Raw genomic sequence first — 13249 nt, 5'->3', positions numbered from 1 at the left:
GTAAGCAATTTTCCCTTGACTTTTTATTGGAACATATACTGAGTATTGGGGTGCTGAAAACAAAGATGAATTTGACTTTCATAGCTAGTTTCCTATATACACAGTCAGACACTTTTTTTCAGAGCATTGTAGACCCCAGGATCTAATTTTTTTTTTGCATGATTGTATATCATATTTTCTCTTCAATCTTCTTCTTTTAACTCTTCTCTACTGAAGGTACAGATTTCAATATGTTTTTGTCCACATTAATATGCTTTATTTGTGAACCTAGGTGGCTATTCATTAGACTATACAATGTGATAGACATTAATATCTATTTTGACCTCTCATAATTGGTTTGAGTGCCTCTAATATATAACCAGTTGAGATAATCTGCATTGATATGCTACCTTCCTGATCTGCATGACTGAATAATCCCTTCAGTCAAAAGCCTGGGGAAAATCCATCCATTGTTTCTTTTTTGCCAATTTTTTGCCTATTTTCCCTGAAAGATGTTAATATTGATCTGAAAATAGCTCCTTGGGTGTTGCTTCCCAATTAGTATATGGATAATTAGTCTGTAATCATTTCTGCTCCTTCACAGTGACCACCCTTTGACAATTCAACCACTTGATGCAACACAGCCAAGCTAGGTCTTGCCCTCATTTGATGCCAATGGCATATGTGTACTAAAACAGCACTTGGTAACAATCAAGAGTCAAACAGAATAATTGAGTCATATAGCACGGGAATAGACCCTTCAGCCGAACTCATCCATGCGAACCAGATTTCCTAAATTGAACCTATTCCATTTTCCCGTGTTTGGCTCACATCCCTCTAAACCTTTCCTATTCATGTGTGTGTTCAAGTGTCTTTTAAACATTGTAATTGTACTTGCCTCTATCACTGCCTCTGGTGGCTCGTTCCATGTTTGCTACCAATAAGTGTGTAATATGTTGCTCCTCAGGTCTCTTTTAAAGCGTTCTGCCCTCTAGCTTTGGACCCCTGCATTCTGGCTAAAAGACCTTGGCTATTCATCTCATCCATGCCCCTATGACTTTATAAACCTCAGAAAGGTGATCTCTCGTCCTCCTACACTCCAGGGAAAACATTCCCAGCCTCCCATCCTCTCCTTATCACTCAACTCCTCTAGTCATGGTGATATCCTTGTAAATGTTTTTTGCACACTTACCAGTTATGATGGCAGTACTGCTGAGTGCTAAGGCTGCTTCAGCTGAGATAGAAGAAATCATCACAAATTTGGAATGAAATTCTTGAATTAAGTTTGGATTTTATGGCTCGGTTATTCACTAACTAACACTGATCTGAAATGTTAAGTGTATCGTTCCCTATAGAATCTGCCAAACCTGTTGAGTATTTCTAGCACTTTCTGTTCCAGATACATATTTTCACCATCTTCACTATCATACTCTAAATAATCTTGTTACTTACCATTGGTGGTGGTGATTGGTTGTAATGATACCTACCATCGTTGTTTGAGTAGGAGCAAATTACTGCAGATGCTGGAATTTGAAATGAAAACAAAAAGTGCTGAAGATCACAGTGGATCAGACAACACCCACAGAGAGAAAACAAACTAACGTTTCAAGTCTAGATGACCACTGATGAAGAGTCATCTGGACTTGAAATTTTAGCTTGCTTTCTCTTGCTGCCTGACCTGCTGTGATCTTCCACATTTTTTTGTTTTCATTGTTGTTTGTGTCTTGTTTGGACTGCAATAGTTTTCAAGCATTTGTCAACATTTTTTCAATCTAAGAAAATTATCTTATTTTTACTCATCTATCACAGTATGATTAACAGACTTTTTTTGTTATTTATTTGGTAACTGGCTCAGAAATTGAGTAGTTGCCTCATTTATGAAAATAATGACTGCATTGTCTCAGTGTTTTCAAAGACTTTTCTGCAGGTTTAAATCTAATTAATCCATCTTAACATTGGAATGAAATGTCGCAAATGTATTTTCGGTTCAAAACAAAACTGTCCAAAATTTATATTTTGCCAGATTCAGGACTATATTGTGAGTCTTCTCAAGTGGGAATTCCATAACCATATAAAAACAATGTTAAAAAAAAGGCCTATGCTAACTAAGTACTTAATGGTATTTTTCAAGGTGTTAACAAGAGTGTTTAAAACAGGTAGATATAGCCCAATTCTGCACTGTGATATTACAAGCTATATTGACATTTTTTACTAAAATATATACACTTCATAATTAAGAAGGAAACATTTAGGTGACAATTTCAGAGCATAGTACAGAATTGTCAACACCCAGTTCTTTGAAATGACAGATTTAAACTTATTCAGCAGTAGCAGTATATTTACAATGCCAAACACTGATCACATTTTAATAATTCACATTTTTCAATCAGCAAAATTGCAAAAACTTTTTTCCCTCTTTTTTTCAATTGCATTTCCGAAATGAATCCTTTCAAGTAATTAATAGTCAACTATATCACTCTCGGTCTGTAGTGACGGGTTGGTTAGGCTGGGTGTCAATTACTGATTCCCTTACCTAAAGCATATTAAGGAACACAATGGGTTTTTGCAACAGTTTGTGATAATTTATGGTCATCTTATTTTCAGTACCAGAGTTTTTTTTAAATTAGTTGAATTTAAATTCCACCAAGTGCTCTGATGAGACTTAACCCCATGGTTAGCAGATCATATGCCTCAGCTTTGCTAGGCTAGTGATATTACACTACACCACCATCTTCCCTTGAGAATTAATGTAATAGCCATTGCCCTCTGATATATCTCCTAAATAGCTATTATAATCTCAGATCCAGCATCTACATTTGTTTGTTTTATTTTAGTTATTACAATCATTAGGAGAGCTGCCCTTAAATCTATCAAAGCCAAGTTTGAGTCTGTTCTCACCCAGTGTCTCAACACATGTACATTTTCAGCAAAAATTATTAATTAGTGGTCAAGAGAGAGAACCTTACTGACTTCCTCTTATGTAGCATTGATTTTTTTTTTAATTCATTCGCAGGACAAGGACATCACTGCCTAGGCCAGCATTTATTGCCCATCCCTAATTGCCTGGAGGGCAGTTAAGAGTCAACCACATTGCTGTGAATCTGGAGTCACATGTAGGCCACAACAGGTGAGAATAGCAATTTACTACTCTAAAGGGCATTAGTGAACCAGGTGGGGGTTTTTTTTCTGACAATCAGCAACAGTTTCATGATCATCACTGGACAATTGTTTCCAGATTTTTATCAAATTCAAATTCCACTATTTACCATGGCAGGATCCAGACCCAGGTCCCCAGAACATTGCCTGGGTGACTGGACTAACAGTCCAGCAATAATGCCACGAGGCCATCACCTATATATATATTTCAAATGTGAGCATAATTCAACATTTAGACTTATAAATGTCTCTTTATTTAACACTGGAATGTGAATTCCTAGTTAATATGATCAAATAAAAATGTTATTTTCCAAATTGATGTTGCTGATTTATACAGAATAGCTGGCCAGTTGCAGCGTCAAGAGGGAGAGTCTATTGATGCAATATTTTCGCATCCCAAAACTTGCCACCGAGCCAATTGTTGTTTTGTAATCAAATGCAGTAGCCAATTTCTACACACCACAATCATACAAGCAACAGTGAGATAAATGGCCAGTTAATCTATCTTAAGCACAGTCGGTGGAGAAATAACTTTACAGAAATGGTAACATAGCGGTCTGGCACAGCATTAGTAATATAACGGTCTGAATTAATGAAGCAGAGACATATCCCATTATGGCGACTGGAGGAATTTAAATTCAAATAAATAAATCATGAATGAAAATGGAGACAATGTAACAAGTGGATTGTCATAAAAATGCATCTGGTTTCATTGTTACCCTTTATAGTAAGAAATCTACCATTCTTACCCAATCTGGCCTACATTCGACTCTAGACCTACAGCAATGTAGCTGAGTCTTATTTGCTCTTTGAAATGGCCTGACAAACCACTTAGTTGAACTGAATTACTATAAAATTGTTAGATAAGAATAAAAGCTGGTCACCCAGCATTGATCTAGCAATGGGAACAACAAAGACATATTCAGTCCAGTGAACCCTGCAAAGCTCTCTTTATTAATGTACCTTGCCAAAATGAGAAGAACTTTCTCACAGACTGTCAAGCTTCAACTAGTCAAACTCATAGAACCATACCTTTCAACCAATACCCAAAACTCTACCAATATCACACATCTGGTGGCAGTAGTGCGGTGGTGTATAGTTGGAAGGAATTAGCCCTGAGAATCCTCAGCATTGACTCTGGACCATGTGAAGTCTTATGTCGTCAGGTCACAGAAAAACAAGGAAATCTCTTGTTGATTTTCAACTATTTCCATCCCTCAACTGATGAATGAGGACTCCTCCATGATGAATATAATTTGGAAGAAACACTAAGATGGGCGGACTTCAATATTGTATCATCAGGATTGACAGCTGATCCAATATTGAAGTGAATATCTGCCTAGCTGGGCTTGCACCAAGTAGTAAGAGAACCAACACAAAGCAGAAGTCCCCTATTTGGCCTTATACTTGTGCACATGTATCTATCCATGACTGTATTGATAGGACTGACTAGTGAGCAATCCGTATGGCAACAAAGATGTGCCTTAATAGTGAAGACATCCTCCAGTGTGTTATGTGACACTACCAATGTGTTAAATGGGATACATTCAGAGTAGAAATATCGACTCAAAATTAGCATCAGTGGGCAGAGTAGGCTTGTAAAGCAGCAGAAGTGTACTCAACCAGAACCTGTAATCTCATGACCTTGCACATCCCTCACTCCACTGTTACCATCAAACCAAGGGACAAATTGGAGTTCAGTGAGGAGAGCAGCAAAGCTTGTCAGGAGCTTGTCAGACATACCTAAAGATTACATACCAACCTAGTAAAGCTAGAGCATTGGATTATGTGCATTCTAAATGGTGGATTCAGCATGCTATAAACAGTGCTGAATACTCTTACAGTAAACAGATCAGATCAAAACAACACTTATGTAACCAATGGGGCTGAGTGGATGATTCAATTCATCTCATCCTAAAATCCTTTATGTCAGATCTTCATGCATTTTACCTAGTGCAAAGAAAGGTCATTATAGTTGTTGCAGCTGAATCATCTCAGCTGTACAACATCACTGCAGGATTTCTTGATATTTTCCTGATCACCCTGTTCAGAGATATTGTTGCACACCACTGAAGTAAAATGGGTCTTTAATCCAGGCCTCTGAGCCCAAAGGTGGGCACAATGCACCACAAGAGCAGTCTGTAGAATTTCTCAGTAAACCATCCACATGTTGCAATACTGACCTCCCTCCATCATGAAGTCTGCAGTGGAAATGTTCTCTGATGATTTCATAGTGTTCAATTCCATTTGTAAATCTTCAATTAATATTTGTGCTTCCATGCAGCAAGACTTGAACAGCATTCAGTTCATGTGATATCATGACTGATCACAGTGAATACAGAAAAGACAATGGTCCCAACAAAAGTTTGGCTATAGTGCAAGAGGTTTGCGCTCCAAACTAGCTTCAACCTGAACTAAACAGTTCCAGTATGGCTACACAGCATCAACCCAACAAAGTAGAAAATTGCGCAAATATTTCTTGTCCACAAAATCAAAAACAAATTCAATCCAGTCAATTAGCATCCCACCAATTTACACCCAATCACTAGCAAAAGATTGGAAGTCTTCATCTGCGGTGATATCAAGCAGCACTTACTCAACAATAACTGCTGTTTGATGCTTGATTTGGGTTCAACTGGGGACATTTAGCTCCTAATCTAATCATAGCCTTGGTCCAAATGTAGACAAAAGAGCTGAATTCTAGCAGTAATGTCAGAACGACTGCCAACACTTGACCAAACGCAGCATCAAGGAGCCCTAAAGGAATTTAAATCAATTAAATCAGAAGGAAAAATTTCCACTGATTGGAGTTTTACCTACTGCAAAGAAAGGTCATTATAGTTGTTGCAGCTGAATCATCTCAGCTGTACAACATCACTGCAGGATTTCTTGATATTTTCCTGATCACCCTGTTCAGAGATATTGTTGCACACCACTGAAGTAAAATGGGTCTTTAATCCAGGCCTCTGAGCCCAAAGGTGGGCACAATGCACCACATGAACCGCCTGTAGAATTTCTCAGTAAACCATCCACATGTTGCAGTACTGACCTCCCTCCATCATGAAGTCTGCAGTGGGGGTGTTACCTGATGATTTCATAGTGTTCAATTCCATTTGTAAATCTTCAATTAATATTTGTGCTTCCATGCAGCAAGACGTGGACAGCATTCAGGTTAGGGCTAATGAGTGATGAATAACATTCATGTGACTGAACTGCCATTCAATGACAATCTCCAAAAACAGTGAATCTAAACACGAACAGAGAAATCCAGTGGTACTTCCATCACTGAATCCACCATGATCAACATCCTGGGAGTTACCATTGGCCAGAAACTCAACTAGAAAAACCATAAAAACCATCCTCCCTACCTTTAAGCTGAGGCCTAGGTTCAAGTGCAACTCCCATCAATGTGTGTCATAATATGTATAGGCATGTTGATTGCTTGCAACAGGAGGTCAGAAACTGAGAATTGTGCCTGAGTAGCCCACCTCATGACTCTGAAAAGCCAAGGCACAAGCCAAAATAGTGCTTGGAATGCTTTCCATTTACTTAGCTGAGTATTACTCCAATAACTCTAAAGCAGCTCAATGCCATCAAAACCAAAGCAGCCAATTTGATTGGCATACACACCATTTGAGCATTCAGTCCTTCTACCATAGTGACAACAATGTGTACCATCTACAAGATGCCAAGACTCCCTGAGCAGCACCTTTCAAATTTGTAACCTCAATCACTTAGAAGAGTGAGATGCAGAGGAATTCCACCAACTGCAAGTTCTCCAAATCAGGTATCATTCTGACTTGGAAATATATTCACATTTTTTTCACTATTACTAGGTAAAATCCAGCCATGCCACATTTTTAACAGCATTGGGTGTACTTCGAGAACACAGACTGCAATAGCTCAGAAGGTAGCTCATTGCTACCTTCTCAAGTGTAATTAGTAAAGCTGAAAATGTGTTGCTGGAAAAGCGCAGCAGGTCAGGCAGCATCCAAGGAACAGGAGATTCGATGTTTCGGGCATAAGCCCTTCCTCAGGAATCCTGAAGAAGGGCTTATGCCCGAAACGTCGAATCTCCTGTTCCTTGGATGCTGCCAGACCTGCTGCGCTTTTCCAGCAACACATTTTCAGCTCTGATCTCCAGCATCTGCAGACTTCACTTTCTCCTGTAATTAGTAAAGGACAATAAATACCATCCTTGCCGACATCCCATGAAGGAATACCTCTCTTGGTTTCATTTTCTGCCAAGGTTGGTCATGTATTTATCTGAATGGGCGTTCAACCAAAATAGTGGCATTTTGTTGACTGTGACACAGCACATTCGGTAGCACACTGAGGGTATCAATCCAGGTTAAGTGATTAAATCCTGCTTTTGTGCTCAGATCAAGACATTCAGACTAAGAGACAAAATAGAAGCAACTGAGCCATGCTGACAAGTCGAAGAGTTTCCTCATGAGTGACGTTTAATGTACTGATTATCTTTAACAAATCCAACCGAACATTTCCTTTAAAATGGAAACTCGCACAATACAAGGATGCATTGCTAACTATTTTCACGCTAAATATCTTGCCTTCTCCGAAATTGGATCCTTTGATCCATATTTCATTCCGTTTATTATGATCCCATGGGTCGGCAGCCCAAAATTGTGATTTAATTTAACAACACGAGTATATGTTTGACAAAGCTTTTAAAATTAGTTTAATTAAAGATACAGATGGTTTAGGGATTGAAGTAGGCCAATCTAATCTTATTTCCCATTTTTTCAACTAAGAAAATAATGTTTAGCTGGTGCATCTAACACTGAAATCAGTTGTCGGAAGTGAATGCTGGACGGTGCAAATGAGCCAAGTGGCATTTCAGAATTGTATTGTAGTGTTAACTTGATTGTGTATAATGCACTGAACGTAATACAGTGACCTTAGAAATGCACGTACTTTACCAGTGAAACCTTTACATTTGCTGTTTAAATATGTAATAAAAAAATATTTTTTTACACAAGTGTTCCACTTTTGATCCCAATTTTGGGACACGTCATATGAAATAATATTTACAAAGTAAATACTTTTGTGAGATTTCACAGCTGTCGAACAGGGAAACATATACATACCCTTAAAACAAAAGCAAAATACTGCGGGCGTTGGAAATCTGAAATAAAGAATAGAAAACCCTGGAAATACTCAGCAGATCTAGCATTTTCTGAGAGAGAAAGCAGAGATACCATTTTGCGTCCAACATGTTTCTTCTTCCGAACTAAAGACAGAGATCGAAACGTGATGGGCTTTATGCTATAGAAAAAGGTGGGAGGAGCAATTGGAACAGAATGGAAGATTAGAAAACGAGGAAGATTATTCGTCAAAGATTGCACTGAACAGAAAGCAAAGGGAGTGGTAATACTTGGAGGGAAGTGACAAGGCTTGGATTCAGAGCAGAAGCTCCAAGTGTTTCACTCTCTACAGATGCTGCTAGACATGTTGAGTTTCTCCAACACTTCCTGTTCTTACTATAGGCTACACCTCATCTGCCCCAGTAACTGAGAAAGTTGGCCAGTGGGGGAGAAACACATCACTGGCAATTTCAATGAATTTTCCCAGGTGTGAACTGTTGCGATAGCGGTGTCTCCTCTGGAAGTTTGCTCCTTGGTCGCCAAGTTATTTTGCTTATTGACTAAGCATTGAGCGAGACAGCCCTTTCATAATTGGTCTGGAATGATATTTCGAATAAATCCAATTGTCAAAAACATTCTGTCACATTAAACCGTAAAGTCAACAACCTCCACATCAAAGGTCTCAAAGATTCTGGACAAATATTTTACAGTTTGCCTTCCAGAAGACTACCTACAATTTGGCTAGCTCTGCAATGCTACAGCCTGACAAACGTGATCGCATTTGGTGAGCAGAATTGCCCGATTTTATGCAACGGTACAGGCAGGGAACTGCTGGGAGAGATAGCTTTATGGCAAACTTTGCTGCAGACCCTTCGATGCGTGGTGGCTTTATTTTCTAACCATTGACAACTTGCACATCTTAATTTGCACAATTGAGTTAGGACAATACAACCTTTCCTAAACTGTTCTGCTATGTGTTTCTCTTTTTTTTGAGATAGAATAAGCTGTGTTTAACACTGAAGTAGTCCTGAATTATCTAGAATCTGGAAACAATTGTGCGTTCGCTGATGTAACTTTGATTCATTGAAATAGGCTGGTGCTTATGGTGCAAATGCAGTACAACTCAAGTTCTTCGTGTTCTCTGTGCAATGCACAGAAATGTTGATGCCTGTTGTGCAACCAGAAGGCTGGGCATTGCTGTCCTCCAAAATCAATCAGATATCACCACGGCTCTCGTGGAAGTGACTTGGCTCTTCCCTTCCTGCGTAATTCTTTGATTCCCCCACTCCCCCGAAACACATACCGAAAAAGAAACGAGACCTGAAACTGGTACAGAATTGTGTCCGCTGTCGTGTCCAGGAACCCCGGGTTTCATGGCGCTCCGCAGCCTCACAGCGGTCGTTTGAAATGCTGCCCTGAAGGATAGTAAAGCTGACAGCGAAGGAAACGAGAATCACCTGTTTCTGGGGAGAGAAATCTTTGGGAGGTATCTATCGGCTGGTTAGAAGTGACTGAGCCCATCAGGTTTGTCCATTTCTCCGAGTCCTTCAGGAGGAGAAGCGGGCTCTGCCCTAACGTTATAAATCATCAAAACATAGGTGAGCAATGAAAGGTCCAAATTCATATAATACTCTGTTGGTTATCTTTAGATAATCAAGGAGTAGACCGGGGTTACCATTATTTTCTAATTGACATCTTGGCTACTGCGTTCACAGGTTGGAATACTCATGGTCTCCATAGCAGGAGCATACCTCAGACCAAGTGCAGTGGACCGAACCCCTGTCTCGGGGAGTTGAGGCACAACATTGCGGCTTGCCACTTTTAGGAAGTGCTCGGGTAATTTGCTGGCACTTCACACAAGTGTAGTATTATCTCTTTCTTTGACGTTACAAAACACAGGCAAAAAAAACGTGTGGCATTCATCGGATGTGATGGACATGTGACTACTGTCATTTTACTGACGATTTCACTCACCGCGCTGCTACTAATGCAAACTGGTCGCTGTAAAACAGCTGTTACAAACAGCACAGTCGACAATATCTGAATAAGTGCGGCCTCCTCCAATTTGTACTCTACCGACTAGAAGGGAGCAACAGCCTGAACGCAGAAAGTCGCCATTTACTAATGTTACAAGGACATGATTGCTGGTGTCTGCTCCTTGGTAACAGTAAAATAATTCAATATAGTGTCTGAGCACCTTCTAAAGCAGCCGCCACTAAAGCAGTTTCCACTTGGTAAGAAGCCCAAACCACGTGAGGGTAACCTCTCGCTGTCGTTTGGCTTCATTGTGTCGAAGAAGCAGATTAAAACCAGACACCGAAGTGATCTGGTACTTTATTCGTGTGTGCGTGTGTTGATGTGCGCCGAAAACATTTCACACGATGCCAAAAAAACCGCTTTAACTGCAGTCTGAGTGGATTTGGGCGTTTACTGGTGTGAAAAAAAAATCAATGTTCCTTTACCATCTTTAAAGATTTCATAAAACGCCAGCTCTGCTATAAATGCCACCAGTCTATCGACGGGAGAACTTTTTAATTAAAACCCATTTTAACACTTCCAAACTGAATTTATGATTTAGCCTCCATTTTTACACCTAGACTGTTATTAAGAAGAACCCGAGCTATATTGGTGTGGAAGAAGGATAAATCCAGCTAAGGAACATCGTGAACTTATCGGCAAATAAAACCCAAATTACTGTGCAACAAAAAAGAATGTTGTTTCCGCACTATTTCAGGATTAAATTGTCAAATTGTTAGGGTGTAAGTTTTTGGATTGTAGACTGATGGATAATGAGGGAGGGGAGTGCAGTTTAACTTCCTCGGCTTGGTGGATTCTGTCCACGTTGTGCTGATCCTTCCCCCCACCCCCGCTCCAGCCCAGCCAGGGGTGTTGAGCAGCGGCCTCCATAATCTGGGTCACCAGTATGTTCCTGCCCAATTCCGCCTTTACAACCACTCCAGACAATACACGCTTTCAAACGCTTATTCTGCAGCGGATGCTTTAACGCGGCGTCCGCTCGAGAAAGAGAAAAAAAGTTTTATTAAAAAAAATTCCTGCAGCTCACTTTAAAACAGCCAACCACAAGACACGTTGAGAAAGCAAACTTGTTAACTGGAATCGGGGAATTTTTTTAACCACTTGGACGGAAACTAGTGCCAAATCCAGACTTTAAAGGAGACTCATCAATCAAAAAGCTGTCAGTTTGCTGTAATCGAGCGGTGGGGCATGTAGTTGCTGGATATGACCCGAGTGCTCCAACACTGGGAGGTAAAAGAACACAGTTACCCAGACTCAATGCCCGGGATTTGTTCAATTTGTTCATCCGTTTTAGACTCTCTCCCTCCCTTATCCCCGGCCAATTGTATTAGGGTTCCAGACTGCAAAACAAAAAGGCCAATTTATCCGAACTTCAAACATCAGACATCTGCACCGACTTACTCACTCCCACAACCCTCACCCTCCTAGCGCTGGGTTCTTCTGTCACGACGAAACGTACATTCTCTCTCCCTCTCTGTCTCGTTTTAAAATACTTTGTGTACCTGCCTGCGGTATTTGAGGCGAAACAGATCAGTATATATTTAACGAACCGAGAACATGTACAACAATGAACGGTTGACAAACTGCAAAATCTACAGGGTAACAAGGAAGCAACCTCCTTGAATAGGAAGCTGGTTATCGATGTCAGAAAGCAATGTCAGTTTATAATCAATAGAAAGTGAGTAGTGGGGGGGGCAGAGGCCATTGGACACACGTTGCCCCAAACTCACATTACGCCAATCGATTTTGATAAATATGATGCAGAAGTAAATGACATGTTATTATGCTCGGGGTCTGGGGGGGTGGGGGTGGGGGAGACATGGGGACGTCGGTCCAGTGTGGCTCAGTCAGATCTCAGCTCTTCATGAAATCGTTCTTCAGTCTGCTGAGCCTTGTGCCGTGACTTCTGACGATCAGGGTGAGGAGTTCGTGCTTATCGCTCAAGCCGGACGAGATCTCCAGCGTCTCCCTCAAGATCTGCCTGGTGTGGTACAGCATGTGCAGCACCTCGTCGTTGATCTTGTTCACCTCCTTCAGCTCGCTTTCCTGGCTCTGACGGAACTTCAGCTCCAGCTCGACCAGAGAGCGGTCCGAGTGCGAGAACGCCTCCCCGATCTGGCTGGTCTCCCGGCGCAGGTAGTCCCCGTAGCTGTCCTCGCCGTCCAGGTCATGGGCGATGCTCCTGCCGACTCCGTCCAACACCCTGGCCGCGTCCTCCACTTGCCGCTGGAGGATGAGCATCTCCTGCTTCAGGAAGGTCTGCAGGTCGGCTTCTACCCCGCAGCGCCGCTCGTCCGAGACGCGGAAAAGCATCTGGCACTTCTCGGGGTCGTCGTTCTCTTCGTAGTCGCCGTCCGGCACGAAATAATGGTGAAAAGTGCCATTGGACATCTCCGGGTGCAGGGGCCCAGTGAAATAGCCCTGAGTTAGGGAACACAGCAGACTGGCGTAGAATACTCGCAGAGCTAACATCTTCAATGTAACCCGCCGGTCAGAAGCAGCCACTCTTTAAGATCTTTTGGAAACATGGACTTTTTTTTTCCCCATTGTGGGACCCCCAGCGGAACATCTCCGCTCCCATCTCCGACCAATGATTCCTCTGCAACCCCGCCGTAAGGTGTAATTTGAGTTGAGTTTTTTTTCACTCTGCTTTCCACGTCTCTCTTTCCAACAAGTGTTTCTGTTCAGCCGTCAAATCAGGGAGAATGTGGAAAGCTCAGATGACAGTCCTTTGGCAGGCGCCCCGAACAGACCAACATCTGGCTTTTGAGAGGACACGAGCCAGCGACGTGTCCTCTCTCTCTCTCTCAGAACTGGGAGACAACTATAGCGCCAGTTACATAAGACCCCTGCCAACCCCCTCGACTTTAGTAGAAGAAAAAAATATTGCTTCGTAAAGAACCTTTGTGTCAAATAGTGTTTTCTGTGTGTGTGTATGCAAACCTACTTTGCGCCTTTTAGGACTTTTCAAG

At 41.3% G+C, this 13249-nt stretch overlaps 1 protein-coding gene across 1 annotated transcript; it reads right to left on the bottom strand.

Moving 5' to 3' along the window:
* Positions 1-7565: 7565 nt before the first annotated feature.
* fibinb (fin bud initiation factor b) lies at positions 7566-13010 on the bottom strand. The gene has a single exon (XM_060839089.1). The coding sequence runs from the start codon at positions 12747-12749 to the stop codon at positions 12132-12134; it is 618 nt and encodes a 205-aa protein (XP_060695072.1). The 5' UTR covers positions 12750-13010; the 3' UTR covers positions 7566-12131.
* Between the last annotated feature and the right edge of the window lie 239 nt (positions 13011-13249).

Source organism: Hemiscyllium ocellatum, chromosome 18 (assembly GCF_020745735.1).
Source record: "Hemiscyllium ocellatum isolate sHemOce1 chromosome 18, sHemOce1.pat.X.cur, whole genome shotgun sequence".
Lineage (NCBI taxonomy): Eukaryota > Metazoa > Chordata > Chondrichthyes > Orectolobiformes > Hemiscylliidae > Hemiscyllium > Hemiscyllium ocellatum.
Note: the sequence above shows the minus strand (reverse complement) of the source record. Positions and strands in the feature narration are given on the sequence as shown.

Bases quoted from the DNA above. Each gene is read 5' to 3' on its own strand.
- fibinb (XM_060839089.1), bottom strand. From the start codon at position 12,749: ATGTTAGCTCTGCGAGTATTCTACGCCAGTCTGCTGTGTTCCCTAACT.